Source organism: Saimiri boliviensis, chromosome 12, assembly GCF_048565385.1.
Source record: "Saimiri boliviensis isolate mSaiBol1 chromosome 12, mSaiBol1.pri, whole genome shotgun sequence".
Classification (NCBI taxonomy): Eukaryota; Metazoa; Chordata; class Mammalia; order Primates; family Cebidae; genus Saimiri; species Saimiri boliviensis.
In genome coordinates this window covers 10,953,959-10,976,550 of record NC_133460.1, presented here as the reverse complement: position 1 = coordinate 10,976,550, position 22,592 = coordinate 10,953,959, and the positions used below count along the sequence as shown (strand labels likewise).

Below are 22,592 nucleotides of genomic sequence, written 5' to 3'. Positions count from 1 at the left end.
GGACAGAGCTGACAGGCCGACGTGAGCAGGGAGCCCCGTGAGGCAGGCGCAGGGATGGCAGTGAGGGAAGGCAGAGGAGGGTGTAGATGCCTTCCTCAGGCAGGAGTGTGGGGCACAGCAGGGCGGAGGAGGCCGCAGTAGGGGGACCCAGGAGCCCCCAGAGTGCAGGTTCCCATCTGCCCCAGCCTCAGTCCCGACAGCATGGGGTGCAAACTGAGGCCTGTGGGGGCCATCAGAGCCTCCAGAGCAGTGGCCAGAGCTGCTGTCGGGATGGAATTGCCTCCTCTCCAGGGAGCCCCAGTTCTGACCTCCCGGTTGGGTCAGCCTCAGGCCCCCAGTATCATCTCCTCCCCAAGTCAGCCCATCACAGGCTGGAGCCGCGTCTGTAAAACATTAACACCTCCCAGCAGCACGGAGGCCTGTGCTCCGGATGGACCAAGGACTCCGGCCCAGCCAGGCTGACACAGCCGACCACACCCGGGAGGGCCTTTGGGGTGGCTGTGGGCTCTGAGCTGGGTCCTCTAGTTACATGCGGCTGAGGAGGCAGCAGGCTCTGCCACCATCTGTGCAGGATGACCTGGGCAGGGTAGGGGCGCGTCCAATTCCGGCGTGTTTGCAATGAGGGACCCACGGGACTGGCAGGGAGTGGGAAGGCAGGGAGAGGCTGCACTGCGCCCTAGAGGATAGCACACGGGTGCAGTGCCTGCTGCCTGGAGGGCACACGGGAGAAACGGCAGGGGAGTATGGGGAAAAGCCCAGCCAGGCCCTACAGGAACACCGAGCAAGAGGTGCCTGCTCCTCACGTGAGCCACACGGACGCCACCCACACGCAGTCCACGGACGCGCCTCAGCGGGTCTGTGAGGCCCAGCCACCCATGCACTGCGAACGCTGCCTCTGGCGGGGCCCCGCCGGGTCCAGCACCGCCATCTCTAGGGTCTCGCCGTGTGCCCTGGCCCTCACACGCCCTGTGCCCCCAACGGCAGGAAGGGCTCTGGGAACCCAGGAGTGCTGAGGTTTAAAGACCTGAAGGGTGAACTGCTGTAAAAACCAAGAGCCAGCTCTTCTGGAAGCTGGGTTTGCTCAGATCACTAGAGCACCAGAGACTGTTCTGCGTGGGCTCCGGCCCTGCAGCCTACTTGTGCGTGAGAACAGCCTGGGGCATCCAGCTGGCCAGACGGCCCAGGCCCAATCCTTGGGGCCCCGTCCACGCCCAGGGCAGCTGCGGCTCCTGATGAAATGCAGGGCTCCCCTGGGCAGGGCACGGCCGTCACCAGCCCCTGCGCCCCGCTCCCCACCTCGTGAGCACCAGCTCTGCTCCCTGCAGAATCCGGGAGTGGAACTCTAAGGAGATTCAAACCAGGAAAAGAAGAAAAAAACAAAATAATTAAAATGTCATTCAAATTCTAAGCTGATATGAGACACTTAAAAATCTGAAAAATTCTTTCAGGAGCGGAAGATAATTATATTCCTCCCATCTATTGATTTCTTTCTGCATTGCAGATGTCAGATTTTCCACGGATTTTTTTTTTTTCTTCCAGAGCAAGTGTCACAGGAACAAAGCCTTCTTTGAGGCTTTTCAGCCCAAAATTAATTCTAAAAAAAAAAAAAAAATGGCACAGACAGGCCAACAACGCAGCAGACCCGGAGGAACCCAGGGACCCAGGGACCCACGCCGGCCGTGCCACCCTCCCGCGCTGCTCGGGACGCCACAACTTTCCAGGCTTGTTGGCAATGGTCCAGCCTCGTGGCGTGTCACGCAGTGGCTCCTCTCTGGATGCCCACGGGTCCCGGAACACGCTTCCCCAAAGCCGCCATCTGGAAACTGGTCTTATGTGGCAGAAGGAAACGCTCTGTGGAGTGTTTCCACACTCTCACTTGGCCCCAAGGCCTGCCGCCAACCCTGCAGTGACAACCCCCCCACACCTGCATGGTGGCTCAGGACAGACCCCCAGCCCCTACGCAGGGTCCCTGAAAGCACCGGCTAACATGGTGTCGGTATCAAGGAGGGGTGCCGCCAGGCCTCCCTCCAAGCCACAACCTCCTCCAGGCTCCTGGCGCCAGGGTCCCCATGCCCACATCAGGCCCCTCCTCCTCACCTGCAAACACAGGGAATTACTGGAAGCAGGTCCTGCCTCCACGGGAGAAACTCAAAGGGGAGAGCTTGCCGTGGAGCTGGGCCACAGCCTGGTGCCCCAATGAGCGGCTGCGGGGGTCTCAGGCTTGTCACAGCAGCCACCGCTTCTCCCCGAGTGCTGTGAGATCAGGAGGAAACTGTGTCTCAGGGTGAGTGGACCACTGGCGGGCTCAGGGGCACAGGCACCGTGGGGTCTATCAAGACCCTCTTGGCTCTGTATCTGAGGTGGGGCCCAGCCATGGCAGGGGTGGTGCCTGGGGTCCCACGTGGCCTTGTGGCTCTCCTGTCTTCCTGAGGCGGTGTGTGCACTTTCTCACCCTCACGCAAGAGAGAACTGGTGTGGAGGTGGCCTCTGCCCGTGAGTGCTTCAGTGCACACTTCCTTGAAGCACAGCCGCACCTGGGAGCTGAGAGCGTGGCAGGCGTCCTCTGGAGAAGGGACCAGTGCCTGGGAGTTGGTGCATGGCAGGCATTCTCTGGAGGAAAGGCATGTTCCTGGGAGCTGTGTGTATGGCAGGCAGAAGAGGGGCCTCGCCTCTGGGCCACTTCATGCCTCAGAACAGCGGGCTCAGCACCAAAGTGCGGTGGACCGGGGTCTCTGTGGCTCCTGACGAAGGGGACCCAGGGCCCCCATGGCTCCACACTGAGGACAAAGCTCTTTCCTCAAACACGCAGCTGACTGGCCGGTTGACACTGGCGGTGCCGCAATTTGCAGGCCAAGGGACCTGGGCCTGGGTGATTGCCCTGAGCTTGCATGCCGCCTGAAAGTGAATTCCCTTGAGTTTGAGAGCAGATGTTTGCTCCCCAGCCACTGGAAAGGCTGCCCCAATTACCGTGTGGGTCACTGCAGAGCCTAGGCAACCCACACTGTGGGCAGGGGCACTAACTTTCTGACCAACACCAGCCAGGACACCCTGGGCTCCCGGGACCTAAGGCCTGTTCAGAGAGACTTGTCTGCAAACACCCAGACTGCCCCTTCCCCCTGGCTCTGGGTGCCCTTGAGGCCTTGGCTACTGGGGTCTAGAGCTGCCTAGGTGGGGCAGAGCCAAGGGGTCGCAGCCAGGCCCTGCAGACACCAGGACTTGGGCCACATGCTGTCAGGTCACCAAACACGATGCCGACCCTGGGAATCACTGCGGCTTAGCCAGCTTGGCCGGGGGAAGGGAATTAGGAGGAGGGCGATTCTCACCACGGTGTGGCTTCTCCGAAGCACAGGCCTGCCCTAGAGCCTCCCAGCTGCCGGCCTCTCTGCTGCCCTAATCACTGTATCACGTAAATTCCTCTTGCTGTGTTCACGTTTGACTTAGAAACCAGACAGAAGAGATTTTGGTCTTACTGTATTTTAACTTTTGTTGACAGACAAAGTGCGCTTCCATAGAAACCTCCCTTGCGAACCTGGGAAGGCGTGTGCACAGTCAGCACAGTTGGGGGTTTTGTTACAGGGGGGCCATTTGAGCTGAACCGTGTGGCTGGGAAGAGGAACCACGAATGCTCTTTTTAGTGTTTTATTTTGCACCCCCACAGCGCAGGCGATCCTTTGGGAATTGTAACAGACTGCTGTCCCGTGTGCTTGTCCCGCAGGGGCTGCAAGGGGACCGGAGCCACCCTCACCCTGGGGTCTGATGCGCTTCAGCCATGAGGAGGCTCTCAGCTCCTGCCCCGGCTCTGCCCACAAATGCCCAGAAAGTGGGACTCCGGCCTGGGCCTCTGCCTCACAGGGGCTGCAGCTGGGGCCAGAGGGCCGCCCCTTCCAGGCACAGGGAGGTACCTGTCGCCCTGATGGCTACTGGACCTGAAAGAAGCCCCTTTCCTCTGAGCCACCCTGCACTGACACAATACAGCAAGGAGGGTGAATGCTCTTGTTCCGGGGCGTGGCTGCCCAGGACCAGGGCAGGCCCGTCGGGGTAACGGCAGCCACAGCCGCCTAACGCCGGCCTCATGGGGACGGGCTGCACGCCGACGTTCATTTCATTATGTTTAATGTTTTACCAGCGGCTCTGACGCCAAGTAACGGCCCGTGGACTTCAAAGCCAGCTTTCCTCGGGGCCAGCAGCCGCTCTGCATTTGCCATTTAGCACCACCCACGACCCACACCTCTCCTCATGGGCAGGGGTGAGGCACGCTCAGCGTAAACAGCTTTGCAGACAGTCCTGGGCCTGCGGGAAATGAGCAGTCACCGAAACACAGACCTGCTGAGGCCCCAGGAGACCTCCTTTCCCATAGCACGAGGTCCAGCCCCACAGCTGTGTGCGCACCGGGAGCTCTGGTTCTGGCTGGCGATGTGCAGTGTGGTTTACAGACTGGTGTGTGTGCTGCCTTCACAGGGCAGGTTTCTCTGATGCTGCTTCCTGTTCCGCTGTAGGAAGGGTCCAGCCCCACAGCTGTGTGCGCACCAGGAGCTTGGGTTCTGGCTGGCAGCGTGCAGTGTGCTTTAGAGATCCATGCCTGTCCCTGAGGCAAGCTCTGTGTGCACCAGGAACCACCAGTTCTGGATCCCAGTGTGCAGTGTGGTTTAGAGATCGGTGTGCGCACTGCCTTCACCAGGCGGGTCCCTCTGATGCTGCTTGCTGTTCCACCGTGGGGAGGCTCTGCTGTCCGCCCGCTGCCTCTGATGGCCATCTGGTGGTGTCCAGCGGCCCGCCGCTGTGGACGAAGCTGCTGCATGTCCTCTGTATGAGCCTCTGTGGGAGAACGGGCCTTCCCTCCCTGGGAGCCATCCTCAGGAGTAAAAACCGTGGCTCACAGGGCAGACATGCTTTTCACTGGTGAGAAGCGCCCCATGGTTCTTCAGAGGGGCGGACAGCACACGCAGGCACTGAGGTGCCCGCACGCACACCAACACCGGATGCTGGCCGGGTTTTGGATCCGGCTCTCCCGGAGGGCGTGAGATGGTAACTTCATGTTTCCCGTGCACTTGGCCATGCTGGTATCTTCATGTATAGAGCACATTCAAGTCCCCTTATCCACATTTTTATTGTCGATGTGTGTACTCTGGGTATTAACGTTTGTTTGTTTTTGTTTTTCTGTGAGATGGAGCCTCATTCTGTTGCCCAGGCTGGAGTGCAGGGGTGTGATCTTGGCTGACTGCAACCACCACCTCCCGGGTTCAAGCAATTCTCCTGCCTCAGCCTCCCGTGTAGCTGGGATTACAGGTGTGCACCACCATGCCCGACTAATGTTTGTATTTTTTTTTTTTTTTTTAATTAGAGATAGGGTTTTGCCATGTTGGCCAGGCTGGTCACGAACTCCTGATCTCAAGTGATCTATCTGCCTCAGCCTCCCAAAGTGCTGAGATTATGAGTGTGGACTGAGTCTGCCCTATTCATTTTCTTAATGCTGTTTTTATGACAAAAATTTCGTATCAATGAACCACAGTTTATCGATGTTTTTGCTTTAATGATTAGTACTTTTTGTCCTCTAAGAAATCTTTGCTAACCCAAGAAACTAAGCTATCCTGAAAAACCTGGCTGATTCTGGCTTTTATATATGTAAAAAGAAAACAGAAGTGCCTTGGTCACTTGACTGCATACATGTTTTCTTCCAAGAATTTTGCTTTTAAACTTAGGTCTATGATCTCTCAAAATTTTGGCATAGACAAAATAGCAGTTGAAGCCCATTTCATTTTTCTATGCAGATATCCAATTATTTTGGCACAATTTATAAAAGATGACTTTCCTTTGTCCATCAATTTGACTTGGTACCTTGGTTGAAAATCAATTGACAGTAGAGGCGCGGGTCTATTTCCAGATTCTATTCTTTTGATCTTTTTTTTCTAGCTTAGATCAATAATATACTTAGCTTTAATTTAAGCTGTAAATCAGGTAATGTAAGTTCTTCAATGCTTTTCTTTTTCAAGGTGCTCTGTATTTCCATATAAATTTTGGAACTGGCTTGTCAATTTCTCAAAAAATAAAAATAAAAATTAAAAGCCTGTTGGGAATTTGATAGGGATTGACTTGAATCTAGATAAAAGTGGGTCAAACAGACAGTCTGACAATATCAGTCTTCTAATCCATAAACATGGTAGGTCTCTCTATTTATTTAGGTCTTTTCAAACTCATGTCAGTGATGGATTGCCAGCTTTTATTTTCATTTTTATTTTTTGAGACATAGCATCGCTCTGTCACCAGGCTGCAGTGCAGTGGCACAATCTCAGCTCACTGCAACCTCTGCCTCTCAGGTTCAAGTGATTCTCCTGCCTCAGCCTCCCAAGTAGCTGGAATTAAAGGTGCCCATTACCACATCCCACTATTTTTGTACTTTTAGTAGAGACGGGGTTTTGCCATGTTGGCCAGGCTGGTCTCAAACTCCTGACCTCAAGTGATCTGCCCACCTTGGCCTCCCAAAGTGCTGGGATTACAGGCATGAGCCACCACGCCTGGCCAGTGTTTTGCCACTTTTGATGCATGTCTAATTGATGCATGTCTTAGACATGTTTCATCAGATTAGGAGGTATCTTAGAGTATCTGGATGCAACTGTAGACAGCATTTTCAAAAATGTATCTTCTAATAATTTGCTAATAGAACATGAAATACAGTTTACTGTTCCATCTTAGAGACAAGTTCTCGCTGACTCTAACTTTGAACTCTTGGGCTCCAACGATCCCACACCTCAGCCTCACAAGTAGCTAGGGCTACAGGCATCCACCACCATACCTGGCTAAGCTTCAGACATTTTTTTGCAGAGAAGGGGGTTCTGCTATGTTGCCCAGGCAGGTGTCGAACTCCTGGTCTCAAGCAATTCCCCTAACTTGGCCGCCCAAAGTGTGAGGATCACAGGTGTAAGCCGCAGCCCCCGGCTGATTTATTTTTGATGTGGACCTCGTATCCCGCAACCTTCGTCAGCTCAGCTATCTCCCCTAGCTGCTGTTCTTCAGATTCCACTGGTTTTTCCACGTGTACAATCATGCCTGCATGGGATCATTTTATTTCTTGTTCTCCAGCCTTCACTCCTTGTAATTCTTTTTCTTGCCTTACTGCACTAAGACGCCCAACACTGATAATCTGCAGTGAGAACAGATGCCCCCGCCTCGTTGTTTTTTTTTTTTTTTTTTTTGAGATGGAATCTCACGCTGTTGCTCAGGCTGGAGTGCAGTGGCGCGATCTCGGCTCACTGCAATCTCCATCTCCTGGGTTCAAGCAATTCTCCTGCCTCAGCCTCCTGAGTAGCTGGGACTACAGGCGCGCCCCACCACTCCCAGCTCATTTTTTTTTTTTTGTATTTTTAGTAGAGATGGGGTTTCACCATGTTGGCCTGGATGGTCTCGACCTCCTGACCTCCTGACCTCCTGATCCTCCTGCCTCAGCCTCCCGAAGTGCTGGGATTACAGGCGTGAGCCACCGTGCCCAGCTTTTGCCTGTTTTCTCATCTCACGTAAACACTGTTGTCGTCACACTGTGAAGAATGACGTGAGCTGCAGGTTTTTTCATGGATATCCTTCATGAGGTTGAACAAGCTCCCACCTAATACTCATTTGCTGAGTCTTTATCATGAATGGGTGCTGAATTTTATCATCTGCTTTTCACGTCTGTGAGATGATAACACAGTTCTTCATCTTCACTTCACTGCCACAGCGAATGACGCTGATTTTCACGTGGTGAGCAGCGCATGCGGTGCTGAGAAAACCCTTGCCTTTTTAATGGCCAGCTCTGACGTGCCGAGGTTCTGGGGAGTGCTCCTGTGCCTTTGCTCATGCGGAGCAGAGAGCTCTGGGCTTCCTCTCTGGAATGTCCTCACCAGGCTTTGGTCTCGTCGTTAACTGGTAACGTGACAACGCAGGGAGGTGAGGTGTTTCCTCTTCCCCCATCATTCCCTCCTTCAGTGTATACTGGGATTCGCCAGCGAAGCCATCTGGGGCAAGAGTTTTCTTTCTAGAATGGTTTTTAAATTTCAAATTCAATTTCTTTAACAGACATAGAGCTATTTAGATTTCCTGTTTCCTTCTGTCTCTGTCTTGGTAAGCTGCATAATTCAAGGGTTTTGTGTATCTTACCTAAGTGGTCAAATTTCCTGGCCTACGGCTTTTGTAATGTCCCAGGTAGCTCTTCCTGGTGGCATCTCAGTTATTGGACTTTCCCACGGAGCCTGTCATCACACAGGTTGGCTATGGCACCCTGGCCTTTGGTTGATTCCGACCTATAAATTATTGGTCCAGTGGGCTCACAGTTTCCACATTCTAGATGTTGCTTTTCTTGTGTTAATGAGGACCAAGAGAGTTTGCACACGGGGAGCACCAGAAGGCCCTATTTGTGGGTGCTGTGGCCATGTGTGAGCCCTACAGAGCCACACATGGCCACAGCACCCACAAGTAGGTGAGCCACACAAGTGTGAGTCCTACAGAGCCATGAGCCACACAGGTGTGAGCCCCACGGAGCCATGAGCTGCATAGGTGTGAGCCCTACAGAGCCATAAGCCACACAGGTGTGAGCCCCACAGAGCCATGAGCCATACAGGTGTGAGCCCCAAGGAGCTGTGAGCCGCATAGGTGTGAGCCCTACAGAGCCGTGAGCCACAGAGGTGTGAGCCCCAAGGAGCCGTGAGCCACACAGGTGTGAGCCCTACAGAGCCGTGTGCCGCACGGGTGTGAGCCCTACAGAGCCGTGTGCCGCACGGGTGTGAGCCCTACAGAGCCGTGTGCCGCACGGGTGTGAGCCCTACAGAGCCGTGTGCCGCACGGGTGTGAGCCCTACAGAGCCATGAGCCACACAGGTTGTGAGCCCCAAGGAGCTGTGAGCCGCACAGGTGTGAGCCCTACAGAGATGTGTGCCGCACAGGTGTGAGCCCCAAAGAGCCGTGAGCCACACAGGTGTGAGCCCTACAGAGCCATGTGCCGCACGGGTGTGAGCCCTACAGAGGTGTGAGCCGCACGGGTGCGAGCCCTACAGAGCTATGACCCGCACGGGTGCGAGCCCTACAGAGCTGTGAGCTGCACGGGTGTGAGCCCTACAGAGCCGTGTGCTGCACGGGTGTGAGCCCTACAGAGCCGTGAGCTGCACAGGTGTGAGGCCCCATGAGCCGCACAGGTGTAAGCCCTACAGAGCCGTGAGCCACATAGGTGTGAGCCCTACAGAGCTGTGTGCCGCATGGGTGTAAGCCCTACAGAGCCATGCACTGCACAGGTGTGAGCTCCATGGAGCCGTATGCTGCAGAGGTGTGAGTTTGGACATCACGTTTTATGTATTTTATTTTTGTTCCGAAGGAGTCTTGCTCTGTTACCCAGGCTGGAGTGCAGTGGCACTATCTTGGCTCACTGGCTAACTGCAACCTCTGCCTCCCAGGTTCTAGCAATTCTCCTGTCTCAGCCTCCCGAGTAGCTGGGATTACAGACATGCACCACCATACCTGCTAGTGTGTGTGTGTGTGTGTGTGTGTGTGTGTATGTGTATGTGTTTTAAGTACAGATGGGGTTTCACCATGTTGGTTAGGCTGGTCTTGAATGCCTGACCTCAGGTGATCTGCCTGCCTTGGCCTCCCAAAGCGCTGGGATTACAGGTGTGAGCCACCACGCCTGGCCAGACATCACTTTTTAAGTTTGCCGTTTTTGGAGTTACGAGTTATCTGGCTTGTCTTTACCCTCCCGTGGGTCTGCGATGCCTGTTGTGGGAAGCAGGAGACAGCAGCCAGGAGCGTTTGTACATCGGCAGCGTGCCAGGACAGCCATGCAGATGCCCCTCCCTCCACAGAGACGCCAGGTAGGGAGCGGGGGAAGGAACACAAAAAAGATTTCCAGCTGTTCAACTCTCCAGGGGTCAAACTCAAAATCAAGGGGTCTCCTCTTTGGTCCTGCCCAGGCCTGATATTTCCCAGCAACAAAGACCCTGGCTCCATTCCCAGAATGTCTGCAGCCGAGAGCTCCGACACCCGCAGCGGAGTTCACCAGGAGGAAGCCATCAAGGGCGGCTTTGCTGCGCAGGGCCTCACAGAAAAGCCACAGAAAACAGGTGACGCTGCCTGTGGAGACACCGTGTCAGGAGGCAGAGAGGGGCCGAGACACACAGCTGCAGGCCCCACCCACAGGTGTCCGCTGTGCACCGGCCACAGAGGATCCAGACCCACCCCCGCCCACCGGGATGCAGCTGCTCCGTCCTCGCAAAACCAAGACGGGGAAAGGGATTTTTTCAGGTAGCGTCATTAAAGGCACTCTGTTGCCTTAAACTCTGTGACTGGACAGCGACGCCACATATCACTTCCGGAGCGAGAGACCTTCACTCTGACACAACTGGAATGTACTCAGGTAAAGCAGAAAACCTGGCCCAAAGTCGAGGGAGGGATGCGCCAGGGCTCCGGGAACAGCAGTCTGTGCGCAGCCCCTGTGGGCCGGGCCGGAGCAGCCCTGAGTCAGGAACTCAGGTGAGGCCGTCCAGGCCCACGTGCCTGCTCCCTGCCACACCACAGCAGCTTGAGGCAAGCAGAGGGGAGAGGCGCGCCTCCCTGCCCCACCGTCGCCCTCGAGGGACCACGGCAACTCCACGATGGCTCCCGCTCGGGCCCAGGGAGCAATGACCCGCACAACCTGAAGATCCACGCAGCCCAGCCGGGGCCAGCATCGAGGGGTGGAGGGCCCCTGGTGCTTGTTCCAGGGCAGTCAGGTGGCACCGACCCATGCATGCCACCAGCCTGGACACCAGCACCGGGGCCCTGTGTGCTGCCCTTACCCTCTAACACCTAGTGGCACCAGCAAGCTTAGCTATCCTGTGCACGCACGGTCGCAGGTCAGGGAGAGGATGCCCACTACCTGCCGCTGCAAGGCCTGGGGGGAGTTCCGGGAGCCAGGCCTGCTCTGCCACACACCTGGGGTGGGAAGCCCACTACCGTGTGACGGTGACCTCTGTGCTGCTGTGGAGACACCCGTCTCTGCTGTGTGGTGGTGACCTCTGTGCTGCTGTGGGGATGCCCATCTCTGCTGTGTGGTGACCTCTGTCCTGCTGTGGGGACGCCCGTCTCTGCTGTGTGGTGGTGACCTCTGTGCTGCTGTGGGGACGCCCGTCTCTGCTGTGTGGTGGTGACCTCTGTCCTGCTGTGGGGACGCCCGTCTCTGCTGTGTGGTGGTGATGCTGTATGACTTCCCTGGTGCTCCTGCCAGCTCCTCCGCTGAACCTTGGGCTGACAATCGAAATACAGAACACTTCCATCACCCCGAAACTTCCAAAACGCTTCCTCCCGCTCTGCTCCACCTAAACCCCCAAGGCGCTTTCTCTGAGCGCGCCCACGACCATCCGCCTGTTGCAGGTTCTCTCACAGAAGGACTGGCTTGGTGCACACGCCTCTGTGTCTGGCTTCTCTCACTCGGTGCGGCTCTGAGACCACCTGCGGGTTTTCCGCGTCTGTGGCTTCTTCCTTCTCACTGTGGAGGGGCCGCAGCCGTGTGGGAACGTGGCCTGTGTGTTACCTGCTCTCCTGCTGTGGCCGTCCGTTTCCTGTCCACGCTCTTGCGGACAATGCTGTTCGATCATGGTTTCCCTTTCTCGAGCAACTATCTAGAGTGGGAACGCTGGGCTGCGGGTGGGAGCGGGCGAACTCTCTCCCAGCATGCTGGAGCACTGCACCCACCCCTGGCCAGGTGCCGCATCCCCCACCCCTCACCCCGCTGAGACGGGCTGAGTGCCTGTGTCCCCCTCAGTTCACAGGCGGAAGCCCTGATCCCTGAGACGCGACTGCTAAAGAGGTGATTAAGGTTAAATGTGGTCATGAGGGGAGGCCTTGATCCGACAGGGTTAGTGTCCTGCAAAGCAAGGCGGCATGAGGACATGGAGAAAGGCGTCTTCTCAAGTCACGAAGCCGCGCTTGCCGTAAACCAAACCATCTGGAAGAACTTCGATCTTGGACTCCCAGCCCAACAGCTGTGAGAAAACGAAGGCCTGCCGTTGAAGGCCCGGGCCTGCGGCGTTTTCCGTGGCAGCCTCAGTGTACTGACAAACTTCCGGAGTCCCCAGCTTCCGCCAGCCGTTTTGATTTCAGCCGTTCTTGCGGGTGGGAAGTATCTCCATGTGGATTTACTCGCTGAGCGACGGCTCAAGGGCTTATGACAGCCATTTGCATGTTTCCTTTTGTGAAGTGCCCGAGAAAATCCTCTCCCTCTTTTAAAAATCAAACTATCTTTATTATTGAACTTTATGAATTCTTTCTGTATTCCAGATCCTGGTTGTCAGGTGTGACTCACTGTGAGTATTTCCTCCTCATCTGTGCCTTAGCATTTTCTTGATGTCTTCTGAAGAACAGAAGATTAACTTTGAGAAAGTCCAATGTATCTATTTGTCTCATTATGTTGCCCAGCGTGGTCTTGAACTCCTGAGCTCAAGTGATGCTCCTGCCTTGGCCTCCCAAAGCGCTGAGATTAAAGGTGTGAGCCACTGCACCCAGCCACTTTTTTCTTTTACGGCTAATGTTTTCTGTGTCCTTAGAAACGTTTGCCTAGCACACGGTTACAAAACTATTCTATGTTGTCTTCAAAAAGTGTTAATAGTTTTGGCTTTTATGTATGCAATCCATCTGATATTAACATTTCTGTGTGGTGATGGAGGGGAGGGGCTCCCTTATCCCGAATGGATATCCAGGTGTTCCAGCTCCGCCTGCTGTAAAGGCTTCTTCTCCTCAGCTGAACTGACTTGGTGGCTTGTCAAAAACTCGTTTGATCCAGACTGCGGTGGGACTCCTTCCTTGATTCTCTAATTCACTGGTATAGCTATCTGTCCTCACACCTCATGATGGTTAACACTGAGCGTCACCTTGAGTGGACTGAAGGATGCACAGTACTGATCCTGGGTGTGTCTGTGAGGGTGGTGCCCAAGGAACTTCTTCACATCTGGGTCAGGGGGCCGGGGAAGGAAGGCAGACTTCTGTTCAAGTCTTTTGCTAAAACCTCCTATTTTATGGTTTGGACCATTATTATAAATGCTACACTTAACATTTTCATTCTCACATTTTCTGCTACCATGTAGAAATACAACTGACTTTAATCCTTCCTCTGGCAGGCACAATCTCATCAGCTGCCAGTGAATCCAAAGCAGGCAGAAGAGCGTGAAGGGTGAGCATGGCCTCACCTCCCAGCCTGCATCTCTCTCCTGGGCTGGATGCCTCCTGCCCTCGAATGCTGGACTGCAAGCTCTTGAGTCTTGAGACTTGAACTGGCTCTCCTTCTTCTTCCAGACTGCAGACCGCCTACTGTGGGACCTTGTGAGCATGCGAGTTAACTAAGCTCCCTTTTATATGCATATATATCCTATCAGTGCTGTCCCTCTAGGGAACCCTGACTGATTCATGCCTATAGCACACTTATCTCCATTACCATCATTTTCAGTCAATCTTGGAATCAAGTAGTATGACTCCAGCATCTTTATTCTTCAGAATTGTTTTAGCTATTTAGGTCTCTGGCATTTCCATATAAACCTAAGAGTTTATCTATTTCTGGAAAAAAAAATCCTTATGGGATTATGTTTGGGATTTCATGAAAACTACAGCTCAATCTGGCAGCAACGGACAGTTGGACAATATTAAGACTTTGATCCATGAACATGGTATATCCCTCCACTGACTTAAGTGTTCTTTACTTTAAGCAATGTCTGGTAGCTTTCAAGGCAGACGTGCTGCATTTCTTCTGTTAAAATTTCCTCTCTTATGGTTTTGAATGTTATGATAAACACTATCCTTAACATTTTCATTTTGACATTTCCTGCTAGCATAGAGAAATACAACCGACTTTTGTATGGTAGCCTTGAAGCCAGCAGCTGACGTCCAGCTCGGGTGGGCGCAGAGGCTGTGCCTTCTCCTTTCCTTCTGCTTGGCACCCTCACCTGTAGGGCCATGGGACTCTCCCTGAGATGGCTCTGAGGAACCCAGTGGTCAGGGCACTTCAAACCCTCCAGCCCACAAAACCACAGGTGCCGGTTTCTGAGTGGACCTGCCAGGCCGACTGTGTGGCTCTGGTTCTGATCCAGGCGCAAAAGTTGGGGGTAAGGGGTGTCCATGGCTTCCCGGCTGGTTCGGTCCACCAGGCTGCTCCTCACCAACAGGTGGACACTCTGCTGCTGTCGCTCTTTCTCGTCAACTCACCCTCTGCTTTCCACCAAAGGAACATGACTCAGACCCAACATACAAGTGTATCAAGTAATTTTACCTTTTAGTGCACCTGATAATTTCTTCTCCAGCTGGCATTAACAGTCAATCAAAATGCCATACAAGGTGCTTCCAAGGAGCTGATGAATTCCTGCATGCCCCAGGCCTTGTGGGAGCTGTTCCACTCTTGGCACCAGAAGCCTTGCACAGAACAGCCTGGCAGCCCCCCTGCAGGGCTGGCTCCTCTCCCCACAGCTGTGGCCTGAGACACTGTCTCTCCCAACAGGGCTGCCGTCCACACAGTCCATTGAAACAGTGTATACACTTCTGTGCATCTTCAAGCCAGCGGAGGGTGGAATCCAGAACTAAGTCCAAGACGGACCAGGACCCACTGCCTGTGAAAGCATCTGTACTCTGGCTGGAAACATCTCCAGTCTAATTCAATGGAGAAATAAATCCGGAGAGAGCATCCCACTTTCCTGTGGGATCTGGGCACCGGGCCATAGCGATGCTGTCCTCAAACAAGCCATGTCCAACCATCTGCGGCCGGTCCCCTACTACCTCAGCTGGGACCTTGCCTGAAACCAGTTCCAGAGGCTCTCCAGGGACCCCACCCAGCCATGCCTCAATCCCATGGTGCCACAGCCCCAGGACACCCTATCTGGCAGGAGGCAGACTGGCAGAGGGGCTGGACTGCTGTGTTCACACAGTAGACAGTGGGATACAGGAGGAGGAGGAGGAGGAGGAGGAGGAGGAGGAGGAGGAGGAGGAACCTGAAATGCTAACACACTAGACAGTGGGCTATGGGAGGAGGAGGAAGAGGAGGAGGAGGAGAAGGAGGAGGAGAAGGAGGAGGAGAAGGAGGAGGAGGAGGAGGAGGAGCCTGCAATGTTGACACAGTAGACAGTGGGCTATGGGAGGAGGAGGAGGAAGAGGAGAAGGAGGACGAAGAAGAGCCTGCGGTGTTCACACAGTAGAGAGTGGGCTATGGGAGGAGGAGAAGGAGAAGGGAGAATGAGGAGGAGGAGGAGCCTGCAATGTTCACACAGTAGACAGTGGGCTATGGGAGGGGGAGGAGGAGGAGGAGGGGCCTTCGGTGTTCACAGTAGAGAGTGGGCTACGGGGGGAAGAGAAGGAGGAGAAGGAGGAGGAGGAGGAGGACGAGGAGGACAAGGACGAGGAGGAGGGGTCAGCGGTGTTCAGACAGTAGAGAGTGGGCTATGGGGGGAGGAGGTGGAGGAGGAGGAGCCTGCTGTGTTCACACAGTAGAGAGTGGGTTATGGGGGTGGGAGGGGGACGGGGAGGAGGAGGAGGAGGAGGAGCCTGCAGTGTTTACGTAGTAGAGAGTGGCCTATGGGAGCAGGAGGAGGAGGAGGAGCCTGCAGTGTTCACACAGTAGAGAGTGGGCTATGGGGAAGGAGGATGAGGAGGAGGAGGGGGAACTTGCAGTGTTCACACAGTAGAGAGTGGGCTATGGGAGGAGGAGGAGGAGGAGGAGCCTGCTGTGTTAACACAGTAGAAAGGGGTTATGGGGGGAGGAGGAGGAGGAGGAGGAGGAGCCTGCAGTGTTCACACTGTAGAGTAGGCTACAGGAGGGGGAGCAGGAGGAGGAGGAGCCTGCTGTGTTGACACAGTAGAGAGTGGGGCTATGGGAGGAGGAGGAGGAGGAGGAGGAGCCTGCTGTGTTCACACAGTGGAGAGTGGGCTATGAGGGGAGGAGGAATAGGAGGAGCCGGCATTGTTCACACAGTAGAGAGTGGGCTATGGGGGGAGGAGGAGGAGGAGGAGGAGGAGGAGCCTGCTGTGTTCACACAGTAGAGAGTGGGCTATGGGAGGAGGAGGAATAGGAGGAGGAGGAGCCTGCTGTGTTCACACTGTAGAGTAGGCTACAGGAGGGGGAGCAGGAGGAGGAGGAGCCTGCTGTGTTGACACAGTAGAGAGTGGGCAATGGGAGAGAAGGAGGAGAAGGAGGAGGAGGAGGAGGAGGAGGAGGAGGAGGAGCCTGCTGTGTTCACACAGTAGAGAGTGGGCTATGAGGGGAGGAGGAATAGGAGGAGCCTGCATTGTTCACACAGTAGAGAGTGGGCTATGGGGGGAGGAGGAGGAGGAGGAGGATGAGGGAGCAGGAGCCTGCAGTGTTCACACAGTAGAGAGTGGGCTATGGGAGGAGGAGGAGGAGGAGGGGCCTGCTGTGTTCACACAGTTAGACAGTGTGCTATGGGAGGAGGGAGGAACAGGAGGGGCCTGTGGTGTTCACACAGGAGAGTGGGCGACAGGAGGAGGTGGAAGAGGAGGGGCCTGCAGTGTTCACACAGTAGAGAGTAGGCTACAGGAGGAGGAGGAGGAGCCTGCTGAGTTCACACAGTAGAGAGTGGGCTATGGGGGGAAGAGGAGGAGGAGCCTGCTGTGTTCACACAGTAGAGAGTAGGCTATGGGAGGAGGAGGAGGAGGAGGAGCCTGCAGTGTTCACACAGAAGAGAGTGGGCTATGGGGAAAGGAGGAAGAGGAAGAGGAGCCTGCAGTGTTCACACAGTAGAGAGCGGGCTATGGGGGGAGGAGGAGGAGGAGGAGCCTGCAATGTTCACACAGAAGAGAGTGGGCTATGGAAGCAGGAGGAGCCTGCTTTGTTCACACAGTAGAGAGTGGGCTATGGGGGGAGGAGAAGGAAGAGGAGGAGGAGGAGGAGCAGCCAGTTGTGTTCACACAGCAGAGAGTGGGGTATGGGAGGAGGAGGAGGAGGAGGAGGAGGAGGAGGAGGAGGAGGAGGAGACTGCAGTGTTAGTACAGTCGAGAATGGGCTATGGGGGGGAGGAGGAGGAGGAGGAGGAGCCTGCTGTGTTCACACAGTAGAGAGTGGGCTATGGGAGGAGGAGAAGGAGGAGGAGCCTGAAGTGTTCACAAAGTAGAGAGTGAGCTATTAGAGGAGGAGGAGGAGGAGGAGGGGGTCTGTGGTGTTCACACAGTAGAGAGTGGGCTACAGGAGGACGACAAAGAGGAGCCTGCTGTGTTCACACAGTAGACAGTGGGCTATGGGGGGAAGAGGGGGAGGAGAAGGAGGAGAAGGAGGAGGAGGAGGAGGAGGAGGAGGAGGAGGAGCCTGCAGTGTTCACACAGTAGAGTGTGGGCTATGGGGGGAGGTGGAGGAGGAGGGGCCTGCAGTGTTCACCCAGTAGAGAGTGGGCTACAGGAGGAGGAGGAGGAGGACCGGCCTGTGGTGTTCACACAGTAGTGAGTGGGCTATGGGAGGAGGAGGAGGAGGAGGAGGAGGAGGAGGAGGAGGAGGAGGAGGGGCCTGCGGTGTTCACACAGTAGAGAGTGGACTATGGAGGTAAGAGGAGGAGGAGGAGGAGGAGGAGGAGGAGGAGGAGGAGGAGGAGGAGGAGGAGGAGCCTGCAGTGTTAACAGAGTAGAGTGGGCTATGAAAGGAGGTGGAGGAGGGGACTTCGGTGTTCACACAGTAGAGAGTGGGCTATGGGAGGAGGAGGAGGAGGAGGAGGAGGAGGAGGAGGAGCCTGCAGTGTTCACACAGTAAAAACAGCAAGGTCCTATAGAAGTGTCCAAGGCCCCGCCACAGCCCCAGAAAACTGACCCGTCAGGGACACCCTGATGCCTGCCATCCACAGGTATGCAGCGACGTAGTGGACGTGTGCCCATCACTCCTGTGCAGCTGGGGCAGGAACACCCGGGTTGAAGCTGGCATGCCACAGAGGGCAGGGAGGAAACCGGGGGGCTGTCTGCCTGGGACAACCCTCTGGACGCCTTGTACTGCGGGGTATGAAGGCTCTGGTTTGAAGCCTGTCTTTGCAGGTCTCCTACCAGTGCCACCGAGCCTGCAGTGACAGCCTGGGAAGTGCTCATTGTGAGAGACCACGAAGCCCTCACAGGAAGGGAATAAAGGGAATTAGGGGCTTGGTCCCACCAGGGAGCCCCATTTTCCCGGAGAAATGGCCAGTCCACTCCATGCATGGCTGACGTTTCTGCAGCACCGGCTAAGGGCTGGTGCTGGTGAGACGCAAGGGATGTGGGTGAAGGGGACAGAGGAGGAGGGCACGGGAAAGACGGGAGTTGCAGGGGACGGAGTCCTGAGCTGAATGAGACGGAAGGAAGAGCTATGCCTAGACATGGACATCACGGTGCAGGGAACACATGGCGAGGAGTGGGCTCACAGTCCCTCACAGTGGGCAAACACACACTACACGCCACCCCGAGCCACGTTTCATGCTAGACTGAGCCACGCTACACCAAAGCACGATACATGATACCCCAAACCACGCAGAGCAGTTGCTGCCTCAATCCATGGCTGGTGCTATGTCAACACTGAGTGTCTGAAGCTTCGTGAGGGGAGAGGGTGACAGGGGCTGCGCAGCACTCGGGCACTGTGCCCAAGGCATGACCTGCAGCTGAACACAGGCGCAGCAGCCGCGCCTCAAGTCCAGGGAGAGAAGGAGGCTCCGGCCATGGCCCTGAGTGGGGCAGCCCACGGCCGGGGGTGGGGGCGACTTCCTTAGTGTTGTGTGCAACTCTTCTGTGCGTCTTCCCCGGGTCCTCCACCAAACACTGAAGGGCATGGGTGCTCAGAGAGCACATCTGACGTGACGACACGGTTTCCAGGGCAGAGCTGGAGGATTTCCTAATTCCAGCACAAAACTAGAATCTCACTAACAACTCGTCACGTGGCAGACAGTGAGAGCTGCGAAGCTCCGGGTTAGTACGTCACAAGTCAAAGGGCCCACGTCACTCCAACTGTTAAGTGCAGAACACGTTTCCATGAACTCAGAGGTCACACGACCGAAGCTGACTATGCAGCTGGCACGTGTCCTCGCCGTGTGCAGGGCTGACGAGCAGCGATGGCTGCCCCCACGCCAGGGCCTGGCAGGGAACCCGGACCGTCTGCCTGTCCTAAGAGACGGCGAAGCCAAGCAGGCCGGGCGTCCGGGAGGCACGCAGCCGACAAGCCAGTGAGGAGGCCACGCTTTCCCTGGACATCAGGATGGCGGGTCTCATGCCTCCTTCACCCTCGAATATATATGTCTGTGAACACGCCCACTGTGGCCTAAGACTCTGTCATTTAAGGACGAGCTCTGAAGTATCTTGGACACTTGGGAAAGCACAGGAGGGCTGGTGGGGGAGGCCAGGTGCCCAGTGCTCCTCCCTGTCTCCTCCTCAAATATACTCAACGGTGTGGTTCTTTCCCAGAAACAGGGATCACGAACCTGCCCGGGACAAACCAGCCGAGCCCCCAGCATTCAAACACAGGCCCCTGGAGGGCAGAAGAGCGTGCAGCTGGCCAGGCCGGGCCGACAGGAGGACGGCGGGCGGCAGGGGAAGAGGGAAGGCAGCCCCACGCCACCCAAAAGCCGTGCAGGTTAGAAGAGTCGTGATTCCCCAAACGCGATAGGAGAGCTCCACTCACCGCCCCGAGCATGATCCTGAAAATCAGCCAGCGGAAGCCCCACAGGACAATTCGGGACGTGGGGGTGTGCCGGGGCAGCCTCGAAAGCGTCCACAGCGGGCACAGGAAGATGCCCAGGAAGCCCGTCTCCAGAAGCTGGGACTCCCATCCTAAAATGACAGTCACACACACCAAGGGTGAGTTCATGGAGGCCACACGTTCCACACATCATTTCAGATCATCAGTTAAATGGAAACGGCCCTAACGCGGCGGACGCTGCTACTGAGAGGCACGAGTGCCATGTGTTAGTGTCGGCACCAACGTGCAAAGACAGGCAGGTCTGCGGGAGCGGGGGCTCGGAGCGCAGGACCCGGGGCCTGGGCTGGCACTTCCTGTCACCTTGGCACCCTCCGCCCTTGAGGGAAAGGCCCTGTTCTGAGGGCCACCACCTGCCACCCGGCAGGACGCTGTGCAGACCCGACATCTGAGCCCGCACCCTGTCACGTGCTGCCGGCAGGTGTATGGGGGAAGCCTTTCCCCTCCCGTAGCTTTGCACGAAAACAAAGCTTTCACCTTCTTCGCTGCCCTGCCTCCATGTGAAGCAGGGTCTCCCCTGGCTCTGTCCTTCCCGGGCAGGCCCGGAAGCCAGGCAGAGAGGGAGAGGCAGGTCGTGGCGGGTCCACATGGCACCAACACCAGTCAGCCCCTCACAGGCCCAGGAAGTCCCCCACTGCTAGCGGCAGGTGAAATCCCCCACTGCTGCTAGACGTGGGGGACTTGTGGGGACCCCACAGATTTTTCTCCCTAGAAACACGGCATGAGAACGCAGATGTGGGCCACCATCCCAGTGCTATTCTCAGAGGTGAGGCCACCGTGGATGTGGCTGCTGGAAACTGTCCACAGCCCACGTCTGTCCACGGCAGGTCACATCCCAGGGGCCCAGAGACCCCGCAGGCCAGGCTCCCTGCTGGGCTCTGAGGACGCCAGATGGGACAGAGGCCACCCGCTGCCCAGAGTGACAACGATCACACGACTCCCGACACCACCACGTCTATGCGCCACAGGGAGGAAGGGAGAGTGCGGACGGGCTCGTGGGGAGCTCCTTCAGCAACTCGTCCGTACCTGAGAAATCACGGTGAAGTCAAGCTGTGAAGAAGCTACTGTGGCAGCACTGGAGCATAACCCAAAGCACAAAATAAACGCCCGCCAGTGCACACGGACGCGGGGGCATCGCTGATCAAACACATCTGCGTGCGCGGAGGCAGCGTGGTCCTGCTCTGCTCTGAGCGGATAGACGGTCAGACTCACACTGTCCGGGCTCGTGGAGGGCACAGGCCGCGGAGCTGAGGCCCGGCAGTCTCACGGTGGGACACCCTCTGCCTTGCCCACGCCCCAGGCTCTCTGGGCCCCATGTTTCCCACAGAAGCCAGAGCTGCCGGGCTGGCTGGGCCCTGCGGCCGCCCTGGGAAGGAAAGGGTGGCCCTAGGCCCACCTGCTTCTGTTTTCTTGGCTCGGGTCTCGTGGAATTCCTGCAGCTGCGCGGCGGCACAAGGGCTGCATTGTTCTCCGCCTCAGCGTGGCGGACGGCGCGTCCCCGGGAAAGTCAATCAGCTGTGCACAGCCAGGGCGGCCTCAGCGCCAGGGCCGTCCCCGCAGCACCCACCCAGCAGACTCCAGCACCGCCTGAAGCCAGCCCCAGGTGCCCGAAAGAGGCGGCAACGTGGCCGGTGAGAGTGGCAGGCCACGCCCCCTGCACACTCTGCCAGGTGCACAGCTGCACGTACTGTCTTCCCGGCTTCAGCATCTGTGCCCTGCTACTCCTCAGGGGCCTCCCTTCCCTTTAGTCAGGGAGACGGCTCCAGGAAGGTCGCTGCCCTGCTCACTGCCTCCGGTGTTGTTTCCGCCGCCTGCTGGGCTGGGCCTTCCAGGGACAGAGCACCGCCCCGTGGGGAGCCTGGTGCGCTCTGCTTGGGGGCTGGGGGCAGCTCTCGGGGGGAACGTTCACTTCCACGGCTGCTGCTCTCCTTCCTGTGATACAGACAGCACTGGCCCAATCACCGGAGACGCTCCTGGGCCCCGCCCACTGGACAGGGTGCGACCCTTGGGGAGGCACCCAGGGCACCACCTTCTGGAACAGAACCCGAGGCCGGCTGTCTCCCAGGGATGTCCCCCAAGAGGCGGCACATCGGGGAGGAGACGCAACCTGTCCTGGGGCTGGGACCACACTCAGGGGACCCACAGGACCCGTCCCAGACAAAACCTCAAAGCAGCTTTGGCCTCAGCGGCGGCAGCCAGCCACCCTCACTGATGCCTCCAGGTCGGAGCCACTGCTTCCCACTGCGGTCTGCAGGCCCTACAGGCTGTCTATGGCTTGTGCCTCCTGTCCCGGCATTGTGCCCTCGCCCAGAGGCCAGGGCAGCAGCTCTGAGAAACGGCTGTGCATGAAGCTGGCAGGGTGACCCCCTGGTGTCAGGAAAGCCGTAGCTGCATCCTCCCCTTCAGGCATGCACGGCCACCTTGGTGATCTGTCACACTGCACTGAGACCTGAGGGGCACCTGAATGCCTGAGACCCAGGGGCACCAGCCCTGGGGTCCTGCTCACTCCTGCCCTGGCGCCTCACCCAATGCACTCGTGTTAATTGCTCATTGCCTGCTGGACACCCCGATGCTGGTGTGGAGTGATGCAGGTGCCCCAGCACCAGGCACAGATGGGCATGTCGCCTCTCAGCTGTCCTCCCCCTCAGAATTCACTCGGATCCACAGCCAGGCTGGTGCTCGAGGCAGGAGCCTGTGTTCTGCAACCTGGCTGGCGTTGCAGGTGACTGTACTGGGCCATTCACAGGGGTCTCGGGGCATCAGAAGAGGCAGAAACGAGTGTCATCAACGCCTTGCTGGAGACAGTTTAGAGCCTGGTGGCTCTGGACGCCAGGTGTGCAGCTGCGGGAGGCGTGGAGCACACAGGAGAGAGGCTTTGCCATGGGGCAGCCCAAGGTGCGTGGCGGGGCCAGGGCCAG

At 56.7% G+C, this 22,592-nt stretch overlaps 1 protein-coding gene across 5 annotated transcripts in view; it reads right to left on the bottom strand.

Moving 5' to 3' along the window:
• LMF1 (lipase maturation factor 1) overlaps window positions 1-22,592 on the bottom strand; it is a 115,257-nt gene that overhangs the window by 30,803 nt on the left and 61,862 nt on the right. For 3 of the 5 annotated variants that reach the window (XM_074381814.1, XM_003928362.3, XM_039477837.2), the window contains exon 4: window positions 19,600-19,748. In XM_074381814.1, the coding sequence (XP_074237915.1) occupies window positions 19,600-19,748 (149 nt within the window). Of the gene's footprint in view, window positions 1-10,925; window positions 11,238-19,599; window positions 19,749-22,592 lie in introns of all 5 variants that reach the window. The other 2 variants (XM_010338982.2, XM_074381815.1) reach the window with 1 other exon arrangement.